Source organism: Ambystoma mexicanum, chromosome 1p, assembly GCF_040938575.1.
Source record: "Ambystoma mexicanum isolate Mex_15411 chromosome 1p, UKY_AmexF1_1, whole genome shotgun sequence".
In the NCBI taxonomy this organism is placed as follows: domain Eukaryota; kingdom Metazoa; phylum Chordata; class Amphibia; order Caudata; family Ambystomatidae; genus Ambystoma; species Ambystoma mexicanum.
Window position 1 is genome coordinate 1039878034 of NC_090921.1, and position 24447 is coordinate 1039902480.

At 49.8% G+C, this 24447-nt stretch overlaps 1 protein-coding gene across 5 annotated transcripts in view; it reads right to left on the minus strand.

The window, feature by feature from the left end:
* Positions 1-22681, minus strand: part of WDR59 (WD repeat domain 59) — a 1538892-nt gene extending 1516211 nt beyond the window's left edge. Inside the window, exon 1 of one of the 5 annotated variants that reach the window (XM_069604207.1) lies at positions 22541-22667. In XM_069604207.1, coding sequence (XP_069460308.1) covers positions 22541-22600 — 60 coding nt within the window. In that variant the 5' untranslated portion in view covers positions 22601-22667. Of the gene's footprint in view, positions 1-22540 lie in introns of all 5 variants that reach the window. The other 4 variants (XM_069604197.1, XM_069604168.1, XM_069604178.1 and 1 more) reach the window with 4 other exon arrangements.
* Between the last annotated feature and the right edge of the window lie 1766 nt (positions 22682-24447).

A 24447-nucleotide genomic window follows, 5' to 3' on the forward strand; every position in this document is an offset into this window, starting at 1 on the left:
TGGAAGTAGTGTCCCAGCAAATCAGACAGATGGCCTGTATGGCCCTTAACTCCTGTGTGGTGAGGCCCACATCCAGGGCCACTGACTTCCCATAATTAATATCAAAGCGTGCTACTAGACCAAACTCAAAAAAGTTCCTGTAATGCCGCTTGTAAGGAGGGAATGATGTTGGTAATGGATAAAAGCACATCATCGGTATATAATGAAATCTTATTGGGCGTTCCTTGCACCCTCGGTCCCTGTATTGATTCATTACTCTGTATATGATGTGCCATTGGCTCCATAACCAGAGCGAATAAAAGGGGTGAAAGCGGGCATCTCTGAAGTGTCCCACACGTGAGAGGGACCGGCGGCGAACGCTCCAGATTCATCTGAATGGAGGTACTTGCGGCAATATAATTGGCAGCTATCGCTCTCCTGATCGGTGGGGCAAAAGCGAAAGCCTCCAGAGTCAGATGCATAAGGGACCAATCTACCCTATGAAACGCTTTCGTAGTGTCTAGAGCAAGAAGAGCCAGTTTCTCGTTATTCCGAGAGGCCTGTTCTGTCAAGTTTAGTGTCCTCCTGATGTTCTTCCCCATTTTCCTACCTAGAATAAAGCCTGTTTGGTCCGGGTTAATCAGCCGTGGAAGGAGAGGGGTTAACCGATTTGCTAACAATTTTGAATAAATGTCAGCATCAATATTCATGAGAGCGATTGGCCTATATGAGGCACAATCTCTTGGATCCTTCCTGGGTTTGAACGCTAGGATTGTAGAGGAGTTTTGCATTCAGTGGATAACACTTCCCACCTCTCGAAAGGTATTCAACAGGGACGTCAGTGGAGCCAGGAGCTGGGGTCGAAAGAGCTTATAAAATCGAGATGATAGGCCATCTGGACCTGGGGCACGGGCCCTGTGTGTCTTGATAACGGCTTCTACTTCCTCCTGTTGTATCGGGCTTCCAACGCTTCTTTGTCTTCTTGTGCAAGCTGGGGCAGGGAAGAGTGATGTATTGGCTCTGTGCTTCAATCAACCTGTCACTACTGGGCATATTGTCCTGCAAAACCTTTGTGCCAGCTGTAGTTTCTTCTGCTCTCCGTAGTGGATGATTCCCTCACGGTCTCGGAGGCCAGTGATATAATTCTGCTTCTGGTTTTCGCCAGCTTCGCTTTCAGGAGGCGATTCGCCCTATTACTTTTAGCATAGTTAGACTGTTTCACCGATAGTAGGGTTTGGCGTTGTCTCCTCTGCATACAGGGCCTCTAGTTTGTTGCGGGCCACTCGTAAGGCTGCACCAGTCCTCGGGGACCATCCTTTTTGTGTACCTTCTCCAAGGTCTGTATCTCTTGTTCCAATTTGGTTCTCGTCTGTTTCTTCCTCCTATGATATGCTGCCGCATGTGCTATTAAGACTACCCTGATAACCGCCTTCATGGCACCCCACGTTGTGGCCGGAGATGTTAATTCTGTGGGGTTGTCTTGAAAAAGAGTTCTTAATTGCTTTCGCGACCTCGTCAAAATTGAATCATAGAGGCGCTATTGTGGTCAAGAGGCCGGAGAGGGGGGGTCTAGGATTTCATCTGTAATATCACTGGAGCATGATCTGTGAGCACCTTCGGGGCAATGTCCACCTTATTCGTGAAGGACAGAAGTTGGGGAGATACTAGGAGTAAATCGATGCTTGAGGATGTGTGGTGAACATGTGAGAAGAAAGTATAGTCTTTCTCCTGGGTGAAGTATCCTCCAGGCATCCACCACTCCCAAAGTTCAAAACATGTGGAGAATCCCCAGAGCGATTTTGAAGTCCTTGGAGGAAGGCGCATGATTTGTATTCTTATCCGGGTCCGGAACCCCATTAAAGTCACCGCCAATGACAATCTGGCCTTCAAGGAAAGGGAGGAGGCTGGATTCTAGATCAGTCAGAAAGTGCTCCTGCCCTTCATTCGGGGCATAAACAGAGACCATTGAGCGCAGCTGGCCCAGGAGTCTTCCTTTTACTGCTATGAAGCGACCTCTCGGGTCTATTAAGGTGTCCAGTTCCTCAAATGGGATGTTCTTGGATATTAAGATTGCTGTACCTCCCTTTTTAGAGCTATGCGAGGCCAGGAACTGTTTTGGGAAGTCCCTGTTTGGAAGGCGGGAGAAGTCTTCCGGGAGTAGACGAGTCTCTTGCAGAAATATCATAGCTCCGTCTAGGTCTTTCAGTCTCCTTAATATGGACACTCTCTTCACTGGCGAATTGAGGCCCTTAACGTTCAACGTAACAAAGTTTGTGTACTGGAATGGCGAATCTAGATTGATCACATGTGTTGTTGCCGGGCAGTAGTTTCCATTCATCGCTTAGAAGATCCTGTGAACATGCTCCAACTAACTTTTTGTCCAACTTAACAATTCTCCTTGAACTGAGCCCCAACCTTGGGCTCCAAACTCGCGAGCTGTCCAAAACTATTGCCAGCTCCAGCCAGGGATCCACCGGTGTCATGCTCCCTGGAGTAAGGCTCAGACCGTGCCGCAGCCCTTGTAATTGTGCTCGTGTTCCCAGTTTCCCAGTTCTTGTCATGTTTCAATGAGCGGGGAGCAGGATACCAGCAGTCTTAAAGAACTTATTTTCAGTTTTTCCCCTAGAGCAGGATAGCAGGGTCATTTTATTTGCATTTGCGGCCCCTCTGAACTTTCGACCATGTCGCTCGTCTGGCTTTCGGGGTAAGCTCTCCTGATCCAGCGGGCGAGTTGGGAGAGGCGTTCCCTCCTTTGTCTGGTGATGAGGGATTTAGTATCGTTTCCGCATCTTCTAGACAGGAGATGGTGCGGGAGGCACCATAGTAAGAAAACTGGACGGCCGTAAGGAACAACCAGCGGTACTTAACCTTCTGCTCACGCAGGAACAAGGTCAGGGGTCTAAGCGTCCTGCGTTTCTGCATAGTTACGGTTGCGAAATCCTGAAAGATCTGCAGGGGGGAGCCCTAAAAAGGTCAATTAATTTCTGGTACACCATAAAAAGTATTTTGACCCCTACAAACCGCGCTCTGTACCTTTATTTGCAAAAATGTATTATATGTAGGATACCAATTAAGGTTATGCCAATGCGGGTATGTTTATTCAATTGGTCACAAATTTGAGCATGTCGATTTACACATCAATGAACAGTTTTCCCAAACTTTAATTCAAATATGGTTTGGTCCTCTATAGTGTATGCATGAACCCCATGCAAGTTGGTGAAATTGTCAACAACAAAAGTAACCTCTCAGTTCCTTAAATGAGCACATGAATACATGAATAGTCACATGGGTTATCATCCCAAAACGTGAACCAATTGTAGGTTGGGCACATGAATGAACACATAGATTAACCGACTAACAGAGGAAATGGTGTGTTGTTTTCACAAACATGAATCAATTAGGAGTAGAACCTCATTGTGTGGTCAAATGGTTGGCCAAAAAAAAAAACACATTGGCCGGTTGCCCAAGCAACCGTTTTCCTTTTTGCTAAATTAAATGGTTAACCAAGGAAACATTTAATCTTTGGTACGTCCTATCACCATGATTGCATCCTTCGTCGTGTGGAAATGGACTTGAGTAATCACATCCGGTGGAAATTCCGACTTCAGACCTTTACGAGTACGCAGTCTATGGGTACGGTCCAACAGAAGCTGGGGTTTCTCAAGATGTGGGAGGAGGGACTGGAACCAGTTCCCCACATATTCTGCCAGGTCTTGGTCTGAAACTGAGGACGGCACCCCTCGGATCCGCAGATCTTTTCTTCTGGCCAAGTTTTCTAAATCTTCCCATTTGTATTCCAGGAGCTCGCTTCTGTTTGCCAGGGCCTGAAGTTTCTGCTGTACCTCGAAGAGTGATGCTGCTTGTTCCCGGGTTTGGTCTTCCATCTCCCCCAGTCTCTGTTCCATTTCGATCACCCTTTGGTCTGTGTGTTCTATTTCCGCGGTGAGCTCCGTCATGCAGCTGCGGAATTCAGATTGAATGTCCTGCATAAACGCCTGGATGTCGTCTTTAGTGGCGAGTTGACCTCCTGGGCCCGGCGAGGAGGGGTGGAGATTTGGGGGTCTCTGGTTTCCTCCCTTTATCTGCTGGGAGCATCATGGTGGAGATGTCTCCGCTCCTCAGGGTTTGAGTGTTTGGATATGATAGCAGGCTCTTGAGGCTTAACTGGCGGTTTGGGAAGGCTCCACAGGGGGGTGGCAGGTGTTTTATAGCGCCTTGTTCCCCGGGTCTCTGGGCCTCGGGTGCTACTGGCCACGCTGTATGGTTATCAGAGCTCTCCAGGAGCATATACTCCCTTAGAGGTCACCTCCTGGGGGGCCTGTGTTGGACCAGGGTTGGGTATAGCAAAAGGTAAGTGTTGGGGTCTCCAATCTCCTTCGTTGCGCCAGTCGCGGTGTTGGTACTTCTTGGAAGCTCGCAGGTAGGGTGACTTGAGTATGTACAACTCGGGGCTAGGTGACAGGAGAGGGGGATCCCGCATCAAGCGCTCTCGCTCCCACTGTACCGTCCAGCTCAGTAGTCTACTAGTGCCAAGGGCCCGTAGGTGCTGTCTGCGCAGGCCCCCAGTTGGTGATGAGGGAGAGCAGATAGGGTCCGTTATTGCAGACAAAGGCAGTCTCTCACTTCAATGGAGCCTCTTGTATTGGCACATGTGCCGAGTGTTCCTTCCCAGGTAGGTCAATGCAGAGATTTCAGGTGCTCACCTCTCTTCATGAGCCCCCCCAGGAGGTTTCCAGCGATGTCGGCAGGAAGCAATGTGTCCAGCTGATCTGTCTGCCTCATTTAATAACGCCCAGCTGTGGGCCGCGTTGTGCTGCTCTTGAAGGAGCTGCGCTGTCTTCCATGGCTCACTGCACCGCAATCCGGATATTGTCTCTGGAGTAGCGGTAAGCTGTCAGCTGGTCCCCAAGTGGAATCGGAGCACTGGCAGTGGACCGGGGGGCTATCACACGGCACCCTCCACTGCGTTCAGCATAGAGGACGTTGGAGAAGGGACAGTCCTCACCCCGAGCTGAGTTGGCTTTGTGTCCCTCGCGGGACCCTGCATGGAGCCGGCCGCTCCAAAATCACTCGTTCTCTCCCAGAAGGCTGGTCGGGGTGGGCGCCGTGCCGCCTTTATCCCTGCTCACCCGCTCATATCCTCACTGCGGGCGGTGCGTACTCCCATCGCACTGAGCGTGTCCACCTGCCATCCTGGCGGTCTCCACCATCTTCAAGACCCGGAACCACTTCGGAGGGTCTTATAAGTCGCTCAGCCGGAATTTCGGTATTCCGCCAGCCGCGGTAGTCTCCCTGCACCTTTCCGACAGCGAAGGTCAAAGACTTGCTTCACAGGAACCGGCCGGGACAGAATTTTAATTAAGATTCATCGAGCTCAGCACAGAAGCCATCAGCAGAACAGCCACATCGGTGGTGCTGCAGGCCACGCCCCCCCTAAAATCATGAACTTTAAAGACAGAGAAGATACTGACATTCTCAAGGGAAGGAGGTGTGATCACAAGCAGGGGTGTTGCTAGGTCTGAAAAAGACCCGGGGCTACGCTAATGTCGGAACGGTCGGGACTCGGGGCTAGCTGGCCTTTTGGTTGTAGCTCCTGAGATTCTATACGGGGCTACAACCAAAAGACCAAGGGCTACAGCCCATTTAGCCCCACCCCCCCCCCCTAGCAACGCCTCTGATCACAAGAAATGCTTCCAGGACAGCAATATAACCAGACTATACGGCACTGGTGGAAAAGCAAACAGCAAGATTCGGACCGACTAAAGAACGCCTCAGAAACACAAATGTGAGATACATGCTACTGTACCCCGCTAAATTAAAGGTGCTACACAATGGCAGATCATATATTTTTGAGACTATGGAAGGGGTCCATGAATTGATGGACCAGCAAGGAATCCCTCAATTGAGAGCCAGAAATGAGCAAAATAACAAGAATGCACCCCAGTGAGATATAGAGTGAGCACACTAAGAGGGCAATAACAAGAAGGGTGCCATGGAAATGACAAAGACCAGTTGATATGCAAGTAGGAGCCGAGACATTCTGAGGGCTGCCCGACGGACGCCATGACTAGGAACCCCAAGGAGTGAAATAACTCAAGATGCCAGTTCAAAGGCATCATGCTGTATTGAGTAAAAACTCCCAGGAACAGGGGGTGGGGGGAGGAAGAAATGCAGCAGAGTACGAGCAGGGCGAGGGTGGCTGGGAGTTGGTTAACAGTTAATGTTTATTGGTTGGAAGGTAGAATGACAAGGGGAGAACCTTTTACATGTAAAAGACATTTTGAAGGCGCAAATGGCAAAGAGATCAAAGCACAAGAAAACAATGGACTCTATGACGTTCCCTCAAGACAAAGGATTTTGGCAGGATCCGCGCAGAGAACAGACCATGTAGAAAACTGCGGCAGAACACCAAAAAGGAAAAAAAAAATAAAAGTATGCTTGCCAGCCTCCCGATTTATACGTCTAAAGGCTTCTGAAGCTAACGGCTCATCCGATCAAGCTTACAGGGAGAAAGGTGGAGCGGATGCCCACTCATCACTGCAGCCAAGCAGAGGCCGCGCCGTGAGGAGACAGCACAGGACTTGCGTGCTACTCTCCAGGACTGCTGCCGGCGCAGCGCAACTGAACTGCACCACATCCCCACGGGGAACAGATCCCACTGTGTGGCCCAGACAGGGGACAGCTACAAAACCGTGAGGTGGAGCCCTGCCTACCACTGAGAACACCCGTGGGAAACGGAGCCCAAAAGGACAGCTCCTGGAGTGAGGGCCCACGGAGGGAAGCACTGTGTGGCACACCGACGGCTCAGATGTAAACTTGGGAGGAGAAGCCCCGCAGACACGGCCCGGTCAGTGCGCCCGAAGGAGCCAACAGCTGTGTGGAGGTGGCACCACACTGCATATTAATATCCCACACCCCAAGGGACACAAACAGACCCCCAAACCACCATAGGGTAAAGGAAGGGGCCTCCTAGTGGCCAAGGGAACCCCCCCCCCGGGGACCACCTTACAACAAAGGATCACATGAGCACTGGAGAAAGCACTGTAATGGACCCAACACAAGGAGGAAATCGTGTCTGCGGGCTGCCAGCCACCCTCCGGTGGCCGTCTGTGGGAAGCAGAGTCACGAAGGGCCGCTCCTAGAGTGAGGGCCCCTTTAGTGAATACGGAGGGGAGTGCTGTGTGACATATCTATGACCCAGATACAAACAGTTGAAGAGGTGCTCAGCAGACACGGCCCGGATATTGTGCCCCAGAGAGCCAACACCAGCGCAGAGGGGCTACAGCAGTGTTCATAGACACCCCACTCCCCCAGGGAGGTCGAACTGGCCCTGGATGTCACCAAAAGGAGAAGGAGGGGACCCCCCCCCTAAGAGGTCCAGAAAGCCCTGGGAGATCGTCATACACAGCACGGATACGCGACCCTTGGGGACAACCCTGGTGAAAACTCATCTGAAGGCCATCAGTCACCCCGGACTGCTTGGACTTCTCCAAGAGGTGCCCGAGAATGGGAAGCAAATCGAAGGAACAGGGTCAACGGGAGAGAGCAGTGCTACACCCGCCGCAGTTAAGATTTGAAATGGCGGAGAAACAAGCAGATGCATCGAGGACCACTCCCAAAAAGGGCCCGGAGGGCAGGACGCTCACGGAAACTTACATGTCCCACTTTTCCACTAAAGGGGGACGCTGGCCACATCCTCGTGGAAATCAAGGCACTGAGGGTTGATATCCAGGCCTCCTTGGCAGATCTCACGGGGAGAGCTGGCACTATAGAATGTAAGATGGAAGGTTTGGAGAATAACCAACTCAACGCAGAGTTGGTGGAGATGCGACTGGACGCAAGGATGACAGAGCTGGAGCTGTGGGAAGAAGAGGTCACCCTGAAGATCGACGACCTGTAGAATATGGAAAGGAGGAATAATGTCTGAATACTGGGCCTGAAAGAACCGATTGGTGAGACCCTGAGGCAGGTGGCGGAAAAGGTACAAGCCATTGACAACCTCCTCATTGCCGCAGGGGGGGCGAGGGGAGATGTAGAGGGCACACAGGGGAGGCAGGCCTTATGGGAAGCGAAGTTCCAACGCTACAAGGACAGAGCGGAACTGCTTTCTAGGGCACGAGAGAAATAGACTGACGGAACTATGATTGTGATATATCAGGACCTCTACAAGGTGACATTCAAGAGGAGAGACTGCAGACCCCTCACAAGATGGCTAATGGAAAAAGGGATAAGATAGGGATGCCCGTTTTCACTGCAATTCGAAGTGGACGCAATGGACTACCGTATAACATCAGCTGAAGAAGCAGAGCAGGCGCTAAGTCAACTGGCATCTGATGTGGTGGCAGAAACCATGGACGGACAGGAAATGAATGGAGCCCGACAGCAACCAGTCCTCGGCTCGCAGAGAAGAATGAAGGGTCCGGCAGGGCAGAAATACATGCGCCTGAATGGCCCGTCCCCTCGCAAAACAACCCGAAAGCCGCAGTAGCTACGTGGCGACGGCACTGGAAGGACTCAGGCCGCTAACTAAACACGATGAATACCGAACAGGTGGTCCGACAAGGTACTTAATCAAAACCTGTTTAGGGAGAATGGCACTCTCTCTCCCACCCCGCCCCCCCCCCACCCCTTGGTGGCCCTCTGCAAGATGGAGGGCATCTCAACAACCTCTGCAGCATGCGGAGGACCATTGCACACATTTGTGCCTCTTGTTTTTTGGTTAAGGGGTAAAGTTTTTCAGGTTACATGTGTTCAACCAGGGGAAAGTCTGCTTCTGGAATGGAAGGACTGCAAGCAGTGGGGGGGTGTAGTGGAAAAGGGACAGAAGAGTGTGTGGGGAAGGAAACAGGATATGAAGCCAAATGAGCGGTGTAGGAGTCTGGTCATGGGAACTCTAAATGTGAAAGGGTTAAACTCGCCTACGAAAAGGTCCCTAGTAGCAAGGGAATTTTGAGACGCAGCCCTAGATGTGCTTTTCTTGCAGGAAACTTGCCAGATTACGGGAGGTGAGAGAAAGTTGAGAGGAGTGGGCATTGGCCGGACTTACTGGGCCTCAGGATCGGTGAGGAAAGGAGGGGTAGGGATCTTCACTCACAAACAATGTAGACTGCGGGATCTAAAAGAGGCTGGGCTATTGGAAGAACGATTGCTTATACTGCATGGTACTCTAGAGAGAGCACGGGTAGTGCTGGCGGCTCTTTATGTCCCTAACCAGGGCCAAGCGGGGTTCATACAAAGGACCCTGGACCACATACAGACAATACCAGTGGACATATGCATCATCGCTGGAGACTTCAATTCCTGGGCAAACGAGATACTAGATAGAAAATCTATGAAAGACAGGGGTAATGAGAGCATAGAAGGGAGAAAGGGCACTTGGGAAGGTCCATTGAGGCAAGGGGCTTGGTAGACGTGTGGCGCGCGAAACATCCGACTGAAAGAAGATATACTTTCTTCTCACCCCACACTCAACATACACCCGGATAGACTACCTGCTACTGAATCGGGAACAGGGGGAGGTAGAGTGCTGGACTCCAACATAAGGCCAGTAGGGTGGTCAGGCCATGACAGGGTGACGATGACACTCGATATAGAGGAAATATGAATATACAGGGCAGACAGTAGATGGAGGTGTAACAAAGTCCTTTGGAAAGGTCCCGTATATGCAGACCAACTGATGAGTGACATAGCGGAATACTTTGAGATAAATGATACTTCATACTGGGAAAATCGACATTAAGACAGTTTAGGACGCTGGAAAAGCCACATTGCGAGGGCTCAGAAATAAAAGGGAAAGGAAGCTCCAAGAAGATAATCTTTGACTGGAAATACTGGAGGGGGAGGCGCAGGTGCACGCATGGGGAGGTTATACAGGAAACATTTGCGGAGTTGAAGGAGCTGAAGGTAAGGGAAACCCTGTGCAAACGTAAATTTCGCAAACAAAAGTACTACGAAAAGGGGGACTAGGCAGACGCACTCCCAGCTGCGAGTCTCCGTGCACAGAGGGCAGAAAGATGGGTTACTACTATAGAAGAGACGGGGGACCCCCAAGGACCACGCTGGGGGAAATAGAGGGCTTCGCAAACTATTATGAGGGCCTATACAAGACGGACTGTCAAGGCATGTTAGCGAAGGGGGTGCATATTTGGATGGGATAGACATGGTTCGACTCATGGAAACAGAGGTAGATCAGCTAGAAGCCTCAATTACACTCAAGGAGGCTCTGGGGGCGATTTCACGCCTCCTAAATGGCAAGACCCCGGGTGAAGACGGCTACACTTCCAGGTTCTATAAAAAGGTTCTCCGGGGTCCTCTTAGGCCACGTGGTAAGAGTATACAATAACATACTGGAGATGGGAATGGTCCCAGCTTCCTTTAGTAGGGAGCTGATAACTGATACCCAAGGAAGGGAGGGATCCGGCACTTTGCCTCTCATACCGCCCTATTTCCCTACTAAACGTGGATGAAACAAATCTTCACCCGGGTTCTGGCCACACACAGAGGGTTTGATGCTACGCCTGGTACATACAAACCAAGTCGGGTTTATAGTAGGAAGACAAGGAGCAGACGCAATAAGGACGTCCCTAGACTTTATGGAACATCTCTCTGGAGACTCGAGGGAGTACGTGCTCCTGAGCTTGGATGCCGAAAAAGGCAATCGACCAGGTCGAATAGGTGTTTCTGTCAGCAGTACTTAGAAAAGTGGGCTTTGGGAAAATGATACAACTGGCCATATAGGTGCTGCATACAGAATCCATGGCGTAGATGGTGAACGGGAAAAAGTCCAGGGTCATTAGACTCAAAAGAGGCACCAGGCAGGGCTGCCCTCTCTCCACCTTGCTCTTTGCATGAACTATGGCACCACTGAGCATTAAAATAAGGCAGGGTGAGCGGATCACAGGTATAAGGTGGGGGAAATGGAGCATAAGCTCAGCATGTATGCGGACAATGTCCTGCTTCACATCTCGAAAGTGGCCGACTACCAAGGAGGCACTCCTAACCATAGAAGAATGTGGACGGGTATCGGGCCTTAAGGTAAATATAGGTAATTTAGTTCCATTCCCAATTGGCAAAGACGTGCAGGGGCGCAACGAGGAATGGCGGGGCCTCGAAATGCCGGTAGAAGAGGGAATATTAAATATCTCGGAGTGCGAATAACCAGGGACCTAGGCAAATTGTACGAGGTTCACTCCCCCCCCCCCCCCCGCTACTGCAAGGACTATTCAGAGATCTAGAGGTCTGGTCGAGACTTACTCCGTCATGGCTGGGCAGATTAAATGCAGTGAAAATGGTCTTGCACCCTTGAGTGCTGTACCTATACTAAACACTCCCCATTGCAATGCCCGGCGCACATTTCATAGAGCTGACGCATGGGATAAATAAGTGTATATGGCAAGTACAGAAGCGGGGGGTATGCTAAAGAGTCCAGGTGCAGCCCAAAGAATGGGAGGGATGGGACTGCCAGACATGCGTACCTATTACAGAGCAGCACAATTTAGAGCGCCGATTACTGCATCCTCAGGCTGGACCGGCAAAAGCAATGGGTCCAGATTGAAAATCATTTATGGAGACCAGCCACCATGGAGGAATAGTTATGGGCACCACCGAACACTGTTACAAGGATAATGAAATCACACCACATAATGGGTCCGCTGCTGGCCCACTGGAGGGTTAAGAGGGAGGCGGTCAGGGTTTGTACTTGGCCCTCCCCTCTGAGTCACATATGGGCCCCCCCTATCAGGGAGCATATAGCCGACCATGCTCACTTCCAGGGTTGGTTTGAAGCAGGTTTGGAGTGGGTGGGTCAACTGGTGAAGGTCTTTTTGGACATAGGGGAGCTGGAAGAGTGCCTAGGAGTTGGACCTCTTTCGGTGTTCATGTACTTAAAGCTCAAGGGGGTGTTAATGTCTCGAAGATGGAAGGAGGCACTGCAGAGGGAGCCGACCGACATGGAAAAGGTGCCGAGCACTGCGGAACTGAGAAAGGGGCTTATATCAAAACTATACCAGGCATGGTTGATGGCACAGATGGGACGGGGTGACACATACAGGGAAAGATGAGAACGGGATATGGGAATCGACCTGGACTCAGGGCAGTGGAAAATGATGTGCGTCAACGCCCATCGGACGCCAATAGCATGCCAATATAAACTCCCTGGCTTAAAGTTACTCTACGGGTGGCAGTGGGACCTGCTGAGACTGTCAAGAGATGTTCGCAGGCATTGATTCCAAATGCTGCAGAGGCTGCGGCCAAAGGGCTGACTACTGGCACATGTTGTGGGCCTGTAGGGAGGTGCAGAGATTTTGGAAGGTGCAGAGATTTTGGAAAGAAGGTCATGGGGTGGATAAGGGCACTAGATGGAAAGGACAGACATAAGGACCCATGCTGGTGCTCTTTGGGGTGGAGGCAATAGAGGGAGAATGAAGGTGGCTACCCCACATGGTACACTTTCTGTTGCTAGCAGCAAGGGCATGCCTGGCAGGAGGTTGGAAAAGGGAGGTACTCCCGAGTGAAAAACAGTGGGCCACGAAGGCCAGGGACTTATGTAATGGAACTCCTAACATGGCTAATACAAGACCGCTCCCAGTCAAGAGAACTGGAGTGGTCTGCATTCCTGGGCAAGAACGGCCCCAGGAAAGATGGACCAGCAGACCCGGAGGGCACCAATGGATAGGTTTGGGAAAGAGAGCCTACGTGGGCCCGGATTGATCGGGGCCTTTTTTGCTTGTAAACAAATTAACACCCATCTACGGGGTGGATGCAATACAGTCGGAAAGATGTTGGGTCCCAGGCTGGACTCCAATTCCGCTCACAGACAGTACCTCCTCATTGCATCGCGCTTTTAACATGGCAACTGAAGCGGGACACACTGGACTTATGATTAAGACTAGTTTGCTACCTTTGGGAGGGTGGTTTGGGGGAGGGGCGAGTTTAAGTTGGGATGGGGGAAACAACTTAAACTGAATGGTTCTGGCGTTTTCACTGGAGGAATTATTGTGAAATATGTTACTTGATATGTGAATGCCAAAAATGTTAATAAAAACAATTATAAAAAACAAAAAAGGTAACAGAGTGCTGCTATTTGGTGGGTCAGTCAGTAGAAATGTGGAGGTCTTAACGGTGAAACCTAAGCATGATCATTTAGCAGAAGAAAGACAATTGGGTGAAGGGGTTGGCAAGGGTGTAGTGCTGTCTACTGCAGTTTTGGTTATATGATGAATCCAATGGAGTCATCACTGTTTCCTGGAGGTAATCTCATGTCACCAGGGGACGGCAGCCGCTACCTGATCCTGACCCTGGGGGTGGCTAGATGAGGAAGGATCACATGGGAGGAGACAGCCTCCAGTGAGAATCGTGGCTTCATTGGATGAGACATGGTATCCCCTTTGCCAAGTAAGATTACCGCTTTATACCCAATACCCTTATGACCTATTGCCATATACCTACACCCCCCCTGGAAAATAGAGACCCCCTTTTCCAGTTCTAATTATTCACCATATAGAACTGGTTTATCATTTACAACTGTTGAAAGTGATTTTCCAATTAATCTACATCGCTCGATAACTGGACTCATTTTCCCACAATCGCCCAAATAATGGGACGAGGAGGAGGTAAAGATCAATGCAGATCGAAAGGCGCTACAAGCACAATGAGTGTTCTAGCTATTTTCAAGATACACCTCTATGCAGGAGATTTAAAGACCAGAAGTCATAGAGGCTGCGGTTTGGAAGAAGACGCGTCATCCATCCGCAAGGCTTGTAACGCTTGGAAGCACGAACTCTAATGGTTGAGCCGAGCGATTAAAAAAAAAATCGAATGCACGGAATATGATGTTGAAGTGGTGCGGAAAGCCGGGCTTGCGATGGGAAGAACTAGCGGAATACATTTATTTAGTCCTAAGGCTACACCGAAGACAAGGAATTTTAATAGTACACTTTGGGGGGGGTAAAGACTTAACACCACTGAGCAAGGGGGAGCCTGCTCACAGAGAGGATGGCACCCTGAGACAATTATCAGCCATCATGGAAGACACAGAGATTGTGTGGTCGAAAATAACACCAAGGTTTCATTGGTGGTGTGATGGAAAAATCCTGCAAGAAATTGAACAAGGCTATGGGCACACCTACAGTGAAGGTAATCAAGTATTGCAAAGGGATTGGATTTACACAAATACGCCACAGCCTCAAACCACGAGGTACCCGAGTATTATCTGGATGATCGGTATATTGCAAAGGGATTGGATTTGCACAAATACGCCACAGCCTCAAACCACGAGGTACCCGAGTATTATCTGGAGGATCGGTGCACCTGTCTGAGAAGGGCATGGATTTTTTTCTGTGGCACGTTGCAACAACCTTAAGCGGCCTCTGTTGTGTTAACCAGGACGGCCCCCGAAGGAGGGGGAATCTTATTTGTACTGTAAAGTTTTGCCATAAAGGATAGTTGGATGACTATGATCATAATGGGTAAATAAAGCTTTGATATGGAAGAACAGGAGCAGTATTCTATACCTACAGTATGATTATGAATTGCGCCCGAACACGTTTGTTATTTTTCTTCTTTTACAGAGAAATTAAATAGGGATACCCTCTGCCTATTAGCTGTTGTTAATGCTCGCACTGAGAGCTTCTGCTAAAACTAATGTGCCCTACGGACTGTTGAGGCAGAACTTTTGGAAGCTCTCGAGTGCACTGGGTGAAGGCCACATGTGCCTCCATATTGAATTGTACTGACCTAAACCTGCTTGGACAATGGGGCATCCAGGGTGGCAGGGATACTAAAATGGATGTACAACCAGTGTAAGCGGACAAAACAGTGAGGTGATATAAGGGAAGGCGAAGTGGAGGCGGGTTGGATTATTAGTTTGGGTGGTAGGTTGTTGGGGTGCTATTTACTATTACTTGTTGCAACCGGCTAATAAAAGTAGGCTTGCTATGCCATTTCCGATATGACGAAATAGCAGACTGGAACTCCAGATTCCTCAGGGATGCCAGCAACTGGAAGCTGGGCGAGAGAGTATTCCAGGCGCTGATGGAGAGATGGGGTCCATGCAGGACAGACCTCTTTGCAGCGAGTTGGAACAAGCAAATTGCTTGTTGTTTCAGCTGGAGACCGGACCCGGAAGCGAAAGATGCATTTCTGCAACAGTGGGGTCCGAGCAAAGAATACACTTTCCCTCCCTTCTTAATGATAGTGAGGACTCTAGCGCAGGTGAGGAGACTGCGAGTATCCATGGTACTGATTACGCCGGCTTGGAGGGGTCAAGCATGGTTCCCGGACCTGCTAGAGAAGACATATGACAATCCGATAGCGTTACGGAGATCAGACCTCATAATGAGAGACCTCACAGGAGAAGGTCATCCACTGGTGAGGATAGGCAGCCTCAATTACATTGCGTGGGCAATTTCAGGGGAGCCTGGACTGGGCCAGGATTATCGGAGAAAGTTGAACAGATTATCGAGTAAGCTTGGGCACCTAGGATCAAGAAGGCATACATAACAGCCTGGTCAGGTTGGAACAATTGGTGTGTGGAAAGGGACATACATCCCACTAAAACAGATGTAGTTCACGTGGTTAATTATCTGGCACAACTAGCAGCCCAGGTCAAAGCGTACAGGATGATTAACAGTCCGCTCGGCTATTTCGGCTGGACACTCGAGAATAGAAGGGATAACTTTGGTTCACAGACTCTTGAAAGGGGTTAGAATAATCAGACCTCCAAGGCATATATATGAGCAGGTATGGGACGTAGACAAAGTCCTGAGAATGTTCCTATCCTGGGCAGACAACAATGAACTGACTAGGAAGGCGTTATCAGCCAAGTTAGCTATGCTCTTATGTTTGTTGTCATAGGAAGACACTATCCCCCGAGGGTTTGACTTTTGATATTGTGAAGAGGACCAAAACGTGGTTGAGATCAATACCTTATCAAGCATTCCCAGAACAACTCAAATTTTGTCCAGTGAGATGCATTACTACATATGAGTCCATGACTAAGGAAAAGAGACCTCCCGGGTGAATCAGTTCTTAATAGCCATAAAGAAACCGTTTTGGGGCAGTAGCGTCAGCTAGCTAGATGGATCAGATGGGTGATGACACAGGCTGGAGTAGATTACAGAGGCCTATGGGGCACACTCAGTGAGAGGAGCAATGGCTTCTAAAGTTTTCTAGCAGTGGCCAGATTAGTGGACAGCAGGGGCCAGATTAGAGGACATCATGAAGGCAGAATCGACGTTTAAAACTTTTTATTTTAAGCCAGTAGAAAAAGTAGCTACGTTGGTGATAAGTAAGCTTTAAACAAGCATAATACAAGCCCCTGTGTCTTGACATAGAATTCAGATTTTCCACATATTCTTTACAGAAAGTCATAATTCTATTAAAGACATGGAGACGAAGGATTATCCTTCTGTGATGATGATAATGTAAAAGATGGTATTGTTGCCAAAAGGTATATGGAAAAGTTTTATTCATGTCGATTACCCACCCGTGCGACACTAGTCAGAAATATGGTTTGTGTTTCAGGTTCTACGGTGGAGAATAAATCTACTGGATCACGAGGTACATTTTTATGGGAACATGAGGAATAGAAGTCGAGGATTACACCGTTTACTGGTTGGGATGCAAGGTTGAAGTTAAAATTGGACACATAGAAAGAGGAACGACACAGATTGCAAAGGAGGATAAAGGACATTGTATGTTGTGACTGGTGGAAAGAGTCACGTGGTTTGTTTTTCCTGAACATAAAAAGAATGACCTACACTCAAAAGACTATCGGGAAATGTCATTTTTCTAATGTGTTATTCTTTTATGAGTTGAAACTGTTATATCTGTCAGTTGCTCGAGTTTTGAATAAAGGAAGAGAAGCATAATCCTTCGCCTCCTTGTCTTTAATAGAATTATGACTTTCTGTAACATATGTCGTCCCCTCTGCAGTAAGGGCCCCTCTGTAGGCCAGACGGCGAGGGTCCTTAAATGGACTTAATTGAAATAAATTGGACTTTTCTCCACCAAGAAACAAACGGCGCTCCTCCCAACCCACGGCAACCCACGAGGTCAGATCAGTCATATGATACACCAGGCTGGAGAGTTGTGGCTAAAACAGGACTGAAGAAGAAGGGGGAAAGAGACGTCATGGTCAGCTTGTCACTTCGGACGTTTTTTGACAATGGAATTTTACCAAGGTTATATTGTAACGGAGTGTAGTAACATCATGTGACGTGGAAAAACTAGTATTTTAATGGTAATGAATAAACCTGCAGAATGTTTAGCCACAAAAAGAAATGGTTTCCGCTAATGTCCTGTATGTGCTAATATGCTTTCCATGGGGTGAATCTTGCAGGAATAAGAAATAGGTTTGGGGAAATTCCCTGGGAGGTGGATCATCCAATCGGCTGAAAAAACACCTGTACCGCCCATTACGGTACCAACCAAAAAGACAACCACCTCAATAAGTCCCACTTAGCAGAGGGGAGCGCAGGAAATGGGCCGTAACAAGATGGAGCGCTGCTCCATCCCGACCCAGTGGCTGTTACACTCACCTGGCTCCCACAGGGGCGTCGGTCGGACCCGGACAGCTGCAGTCTCCACCCACGTGATGCGTAGTGCAGCGATGACTGACTGGATCTGCCCTCCTAATCTTGTCTGCTTAACCCGTAGAAATATTCTCCTTATATTCTTGAAAGATGAGCTCTCCATCCTCCGTGGAGAGAGCTCATCGATTCAAGTTACTTCACTGGTTTGAAGGCTCGGGAGAGTTCCGGAGAGTATTGACTCTGAGGTTCCTGGTGAAGACTAGTAAGTATTAAGTTCATAGAGTTCAATATGTCGATGTTCACTCTTGTTCCCCCCCTTCCTTTCTTGTCTTGCAGCTGGCTCGTGAAAAGATGCTCTTGTGGCAGCTGGTGGCGCTCAGGTAAGAATCTGTATCACCCGGCGCTGTCCGGTAAATGTTGCACAAAGAAAACGTGTTGTTTTGTCTCTCTTTACAGATGCGGCATGTGAAAATATTGAGTCACAAAAGGATGCCTCCGGTGGTAAATCAGGTAAGTCTATGGTAGTAAGAATTATATTTGTTGGTTCCCTCGGCTCACCTTGTGGTTTTCTTTTGTTTCCTAGGTGCCGAAGTTCGGCGAAGAAATGATGGAGGCAGCGCCGACCCAAAGGATGCTGTGAAGACTGGTGAGAATGGCGCGGCGCAGCAGCTGGAGGTTCGGCGCGTGCAGAAATGATGTTCTTTACAGGTCCGGAGACAAGATGGATCCAGAATCAGGTGTGGAATAGAAATAAGTTTGTTTTCTAACCTTGTCCCTTTATTTCCTCTTTGTTTTAGGAGCTCCGGATTCGAGGCGGGCGTGGCAGAGGACTGGATGCAGGCTGCAGGCACGGTGAGTGTTACGCTGCTGGATGCGGAATAACACGAAGCGTGTGTTGCTGGTCGGGCGTGGTTTAAATAGCCTCAAAAGTAGTCCCAGGTAAGAAGTCCCTAGAACCACATCCGAGTAAAAAATAGTCCCTTTCAGGCTTCATGTTGGATTGGAGTCATTTGCAGCATGGTCTGCCTGAGGTAAGTAATGACTATGAACCTGGCGCCTTAGGCGCCAGGACCGATTCCTACTATGAGCCTGGCACCTAAGGCGCCACGACTCAACCCAGATAGCCCCTAGCCGGGGCTGCTGGGGTTTTACTAAATGTCTCGATGCCTGCTCCTGCGGCTGATGGGCTTGGTCCGGATGCCTGGGGGTAGGCATCATGACAGCGGCTTGCCCAGGACACTCACAGATATGCACTGAAGCTGCGTTATGACACGGACGTGCAACCCATACTTCAAGGAGCAGGCGGCTTACAAAAAACTCTGCAGTGCTGCCAGGTGTTCTGAAAGCAGTATGCTTGTTGAAGCATGGGCTGCTTGTCCGTGTGATAACATTGCTTCAGAACAGGATCCTCCCTGAAAGCCGAGTTATCACATGGACAAGCAACCCATGTTTCACCAGACACTTTCAGTAGACTTGGCACGGGAAACCAAATACAGAAACAGTCAAATCCTCACATACTTGTTGCAGCTGGTATTTATGTCCTGCAATGTTAGGGTCAGTAGTGTGACCAAAACTAACAAAATCAAAACCCACCGCAAACATCAACCACTTTACTGGGTTCCACTTGGTGCCTTCTAGTCCACGCACCAACGGTGCCCCTACACCATCACAGCAAACAACGGGTGCATTCCAGTCCGCGCACCACCTAAGAGCTACTGAAAACTCAAACATTTTAACACTGCAAAACAAACAAGTGTGTTCCAGTCCTCACACCACGTGGCCCGACGACAGGCTCCTCCAACACAGAAGATCCCGGGATCAAACTGGCCACTGGCGCCGCTGCAGGACAAGAAGAATATATTCTCTTCATATTCCTCTGCCCCCGTGTCATACGGCACCTCTCGGGTCCCTTCCGCCACCTGGACCACCGTCACCTTGGGGGTCCTTCTCCCCTTTTCCACATTCCCCCCCGATGTCCCCACCATGCTGGCTGGGGCTGGGGCTAGGCACACCCATGCGAAGTGGTCTCCTTTCCCGCACCTTCCACAGATCTGTCCTATCGCCGGGCAGTCCTGCGGGTGTGGAAGATCCCACCCACACTGATTGCATATTGTGGCTTTGGGGTCTCTCTTTGGCCAGTCTCCCCTCCTCATCACTCTTCCTCCTGGCCACCTGCCGACAGCGGCCACCTCCTCAACCTTCACTCGCTGAATGGGGACCTCCATCTTGAGGTGGTGTCTCGAGGAGTCCATGACCGAGGCCTGCACCTCCGCCAGTTCCTGGGCCCGGCCAAGCTCTAGTATTCGCTCGAGGGTCAGCGCTGGGTCCTTCAGAACCTGCTTGCGCAGTTTGGTGGACCGTAGATGATCTGCGCCCGGATCTCGTCCTCCTCGAAATTCCCCAGGGCACAGGACAGTGCAATTCCGTGCAGCTTCCCGTGGAATGCATCGAGGCTTTCCCCTTCCTCCTGCCTTGCACACCTCATCCTGAACCGTTCATAGTACCTGTAGACCATGGGCCTGAAATACTCGTTCAGTGCTGCGATGGCTGCATTGTAGGACTGATTTTGGGGCCTTAATGTCTTCAATAGCCTCTGAACGGCCAGTCCGGCAGAGTACAGGAGAGTTGGGCGTTTGGCTACGTCTTTGATCTCCATTGCAGCGAAATACAACTCCAGGTTCTCCACCCAGGCCACCCACCGGACCCGCAGACTTGCAGGCGCACCCAGGACATCGAAATAGGGTATTGGTGCCAGCTGACCCCAACATACTCCCTCGTCACCCGACATGGTGAATGCTATTGGGGATGCCGGGTGCAGTCACCGGTGTTGATGGGTGCCTGCCGTGGCTGGTGACAGAAACAGGGTGTCCCCACTACGATGTTCACCACTTTGGATGCCGACATTCTTCCTGCCCAGGGGCGCACAAGCACTCCAGGTGGAGCCTTCTGTAAAGGATTTTTTTTTCCCTCCAAGCCCGAATGTCGATGGGCCCTCATGCAGTGTGGACCAGCCCCGGCTCCTCACCACCACGGCCAGTGTTCTCCCCTTTTTTTTTGTTCCCCGCCGGTGCTAGAGACAATGCAGGCCCTGTGACCGTAGAGGCCACGCCCCTTACTCTGTTTATAGGGCAGTGATGGTGGGGTGCACGCCACCCTTTCTTTAGACTAATTTATGGGCAAGGTGAGCAGCTGCCCCTCATCCGACCCGGGTTTTTGTTTTTGTTTCTATTCTCTCACAACCGAAAGATTTTCACCCGTTGGCAGCCCGGGTTCCGCGGGCATACTCCCCGCTCCGATGAAATATGCAGGTAAGCTGCGGCCCGGAGCTCCAGGCCCCGCCCCCTTCCTGTAGCGAGTTGGCTGGGGCCACGCCCCTTTTCATTTTCCGCCCGTTTGCTTTGTCCCAGGTGCGTTCACTGCCACGGCCCAGTGGTGGGCCAGGGAGGTCTCTCACCTTCCCCTTGCGGCCGCCGCCACAGCGCTCGACACCACTGCGCAGCCGTTCGTACCAGGCGACCCGTGCCTTTCACCTGCACGGGGTCCCCGGGCGCATGGTGCGGGCTGCGCCTCCACTCCAGCGGCCGACGCCGCACTGCACCAGAGGTCTAGCCCGCTCCTTTCCTTTGTTCTGGGGCGGGTGCGCACAAAGGCACGACCTCCAGGCATGTGGTTTCAACCAGGGGGGCCCCGGAGTACCACTCACTTCTGAGTGAGCGGGGCCCCTGGACTCCTCGTCGCCAATGTTTTGTGCTGCCTCCGGTCTCCGGGGCAGCCCACAGATGCTGTCGGGATCACCCGACCAGGGAGACTCGCCGGTGGGCGGCCGGCGAATCGAATGTAGGTGTACACCCTACGGCCCCGGGGGTCACCGGGCGCAATGCACACAGTGAGGGGGGGGACCACACCCAGTTACCTGCAGCCGCGGCTCTGAGGGCACTCGGGCCGCGCTGCACACCAGGCCACGACCACATGGCAATCACACAGGACACACAAAAGCACAGACACGATTTGCCGCTTCCTGGGGCTCTGCTGCTCTGACCTGGCAGCGCCAACAGAGCCCCTTTTATTGAGTGAGCTTGAGAGCGTCATGACACAGTCATGACGCTCACGTCAGCAAACACTAGACCACCACACAACAGAGCCCAACCTATATTATTCGCTAAAAGGGTTTCTTACTGCATAACTATAAAAAATGTTTCACATTTAAAATTGTGTATGCTCTTATAATGCTCTTTGCTTTATCGCCAGGATTGGGTTTTATGAAGAGATACTGTATTGCGTGACCTAGTCTGGGGCCACGCCCATTCAAGGAGAGGATTCCCCCAGTAAATTGTTTGCAAATCTAGGACTGGCAGGGGTGTGTGCCTCAACAGCACAAGCAGCGTAAATCTGCGCACATGAAATCCGAACATAGCATTAAAAAATCGAATAGTCAGGCATAAATAAGAATAGGTGGGAACCCTAACAGGTCATCACCGTTTTTCAAGGAACTCTGCCAAGTAGGAGGATTAGGAGTGCGTTTGCGAATAACAGGACATCTGTGGGCGTTTTTCCTAACGCAGCAACCGTAGAGGAATACATGGTTAGAGGATAATCCCGGTCCCGAGTGCTCTACTTCTCTGACGCACTAAAAACACAGACAGTAAATTGTTTGGGCTGAAAATAAAGTTGGTCGGGTCTGTGCAGGGGGTGAGAGTAATGGTGTAGAGGAAACAGTTTACTTGAACGTTGCGATGGATCAACAGCCACAAATGGTAAACACAGAGGGGTGTACAATAAAAGAGCAACGGGTTATCTCTACTATATACAATCAGAAACACACATTTTACAAACATCGCAGTGCATGGTACAAGCAAGTCTGTCTATGCACCAGGCTTCACTGCCAATTGACTTCACATACACATAGTTGCTTATGTTGCGGAACTAAAAGTGAAGCACGGGCGTGAGCGTTCATAAGAATGTGGGGGCGTAATAGCGCTTCCCCTCTCATCATGGGTATATCCAACAGTCTGGCTCGGATTGCCTCTCACCTGGGAGTCCCTGAACTCCACCACTACATTCTCGCTGCTCCAGCGTGCCGCCATCTTCATCCGGCAACAAGTGACGTCAGGAACAGAGAGCACGGTGGGAATGGTAGTTCCTGTAGAGGCGGGTCGGATGGAAGTGAGCGGCCAGAATCGGAGGCTGTAGCGAGACCAGGATGTAAAAAGTGTAGGATCATGGGTGTTGTTGACTCGAGTTAACATAGGATAATGGAAGAGTGGGCAGGAGTGAGAAAAAAAGACTCGTTTTTTTTAGATGGACCAGCAAATAGGTGGCGCAGAAGATAGAAAAGCAGGGGTCAGAGAAGAAGCAAAGAAGGCGATGGTTGCCAAAAATGACCCATCCAATCTGCAGGTGCGTATCCAGTCGTGTTTTTAATTATGGCTATTAGGTGGCGCTGGAAGAGCTACCTACAAACCCGAAACTATTGTCATTAAAATAAGCTCTTGAAATAGGGGATTTGAATGTAGGTTTGTAATGTGTTAAATTGAAAGATTAGGGGTTGCGCATATTACTCTGGAGCCTCGGGTGACACAAGTAACTTTACTGGGTTCATAAATTACAGGTAGGTACATTAGGAGTAGTAAGGTACATTCAAGACAAGTACTGTGTTTTGTGATCTTATACATTTTTAGTGGCGACTGTTCCTTCTGTTTCTTCCGCGTTGTGCGTTGTGTTATGTTATGTAAGGTGGGAGATGTGTTAGGTTCTACCTGATCTGGTTGTTGCTGATGTGTGTGTCTGAGCATAGTGTGTTGAGAATGGAGTGTTGGCTATGTGTAGAATGTTATGATCTAAAGCCCCTGTGCTCAAGCTTGGAGTGCCAGATCCGAACAAAAACGTCTTCTTTTCCTTTTCCAAACTATCCCAAAACAACGGATTTCTAGAGCACGTTGGAAAACACTTTTAATACGTGGTAATACGCAATGACTAATCCCCCTAACTAGCGTGAGAAGGGGGTTTAGATTCTATTAAAGACAAGGAGGCGTGTATTATGCATTACAATCTTTACTCTGCAACCGCAGCAGCAAAGAAAAAACTTTTCCAAACAAAAAAGTTTCAAACACAGAGTTCAGTAAGGGGGAACTCCCCAATCTATCATTGAGGACAGGTCATGCCCTGCAGGAGACTAATGGGCAGGGACCCTCTTCTATATAAGTCCTTTACTCCAATCCCAACACCTCTTTCTGCAGCTGTCTTGAATCAGACGTCCACTGCACAGACCAGATGATAACACAATCCAGTGAAGCTCTCAGATCACACAATCTTGTAAGTGTTACTAACGTTCCTCAACAGGACATCTCAGCCGAAGCTGTAAGAACAACAAACAAAGAAGGGTGGGTGGATGGGAAGAACAACAAACTAAAGAATGTTCTCTCTTGAAAGACCTGTGTATAGGCGCGCCATAAATGCCATATCATAGCATATCATATCAAGGGTGGGTGGGTGGGATAATACTCACCCCCTTGTCTTTAATAGAATCTAAACCCCCTTCTCACGCTAGTGAGGGGGATTAGTCATTCTATGGCAAGACAGAAGGTTCATATTATGCAAGCTTGAAGCCCTTGCATCACATTAATTACAACACGATCAATACAATAGTGACAATACCATAATAATACTAATAGGAGAAGTGTTTTAAATGTTTCTATTTTGACGAATCAACTGATTTCAAATGTATTCTCCCAGGCAAAGCTGCCCCAATAACTGTCCTAAGGCATAGCGGTCTGAACTGCAAAGAACTAGGAAGATGTGCCAACTCCAGCGTTTCTCACCGGCCCCCAAAACCGACTGGCTAAAAAGAGGGGGTTGGGGGGAACCCCAGACAAAAGTCTTCCTATAGCAATAGGCAGGAGAAAACATAGGAATAAAAAGCTCCTTCGTCTTCAACATC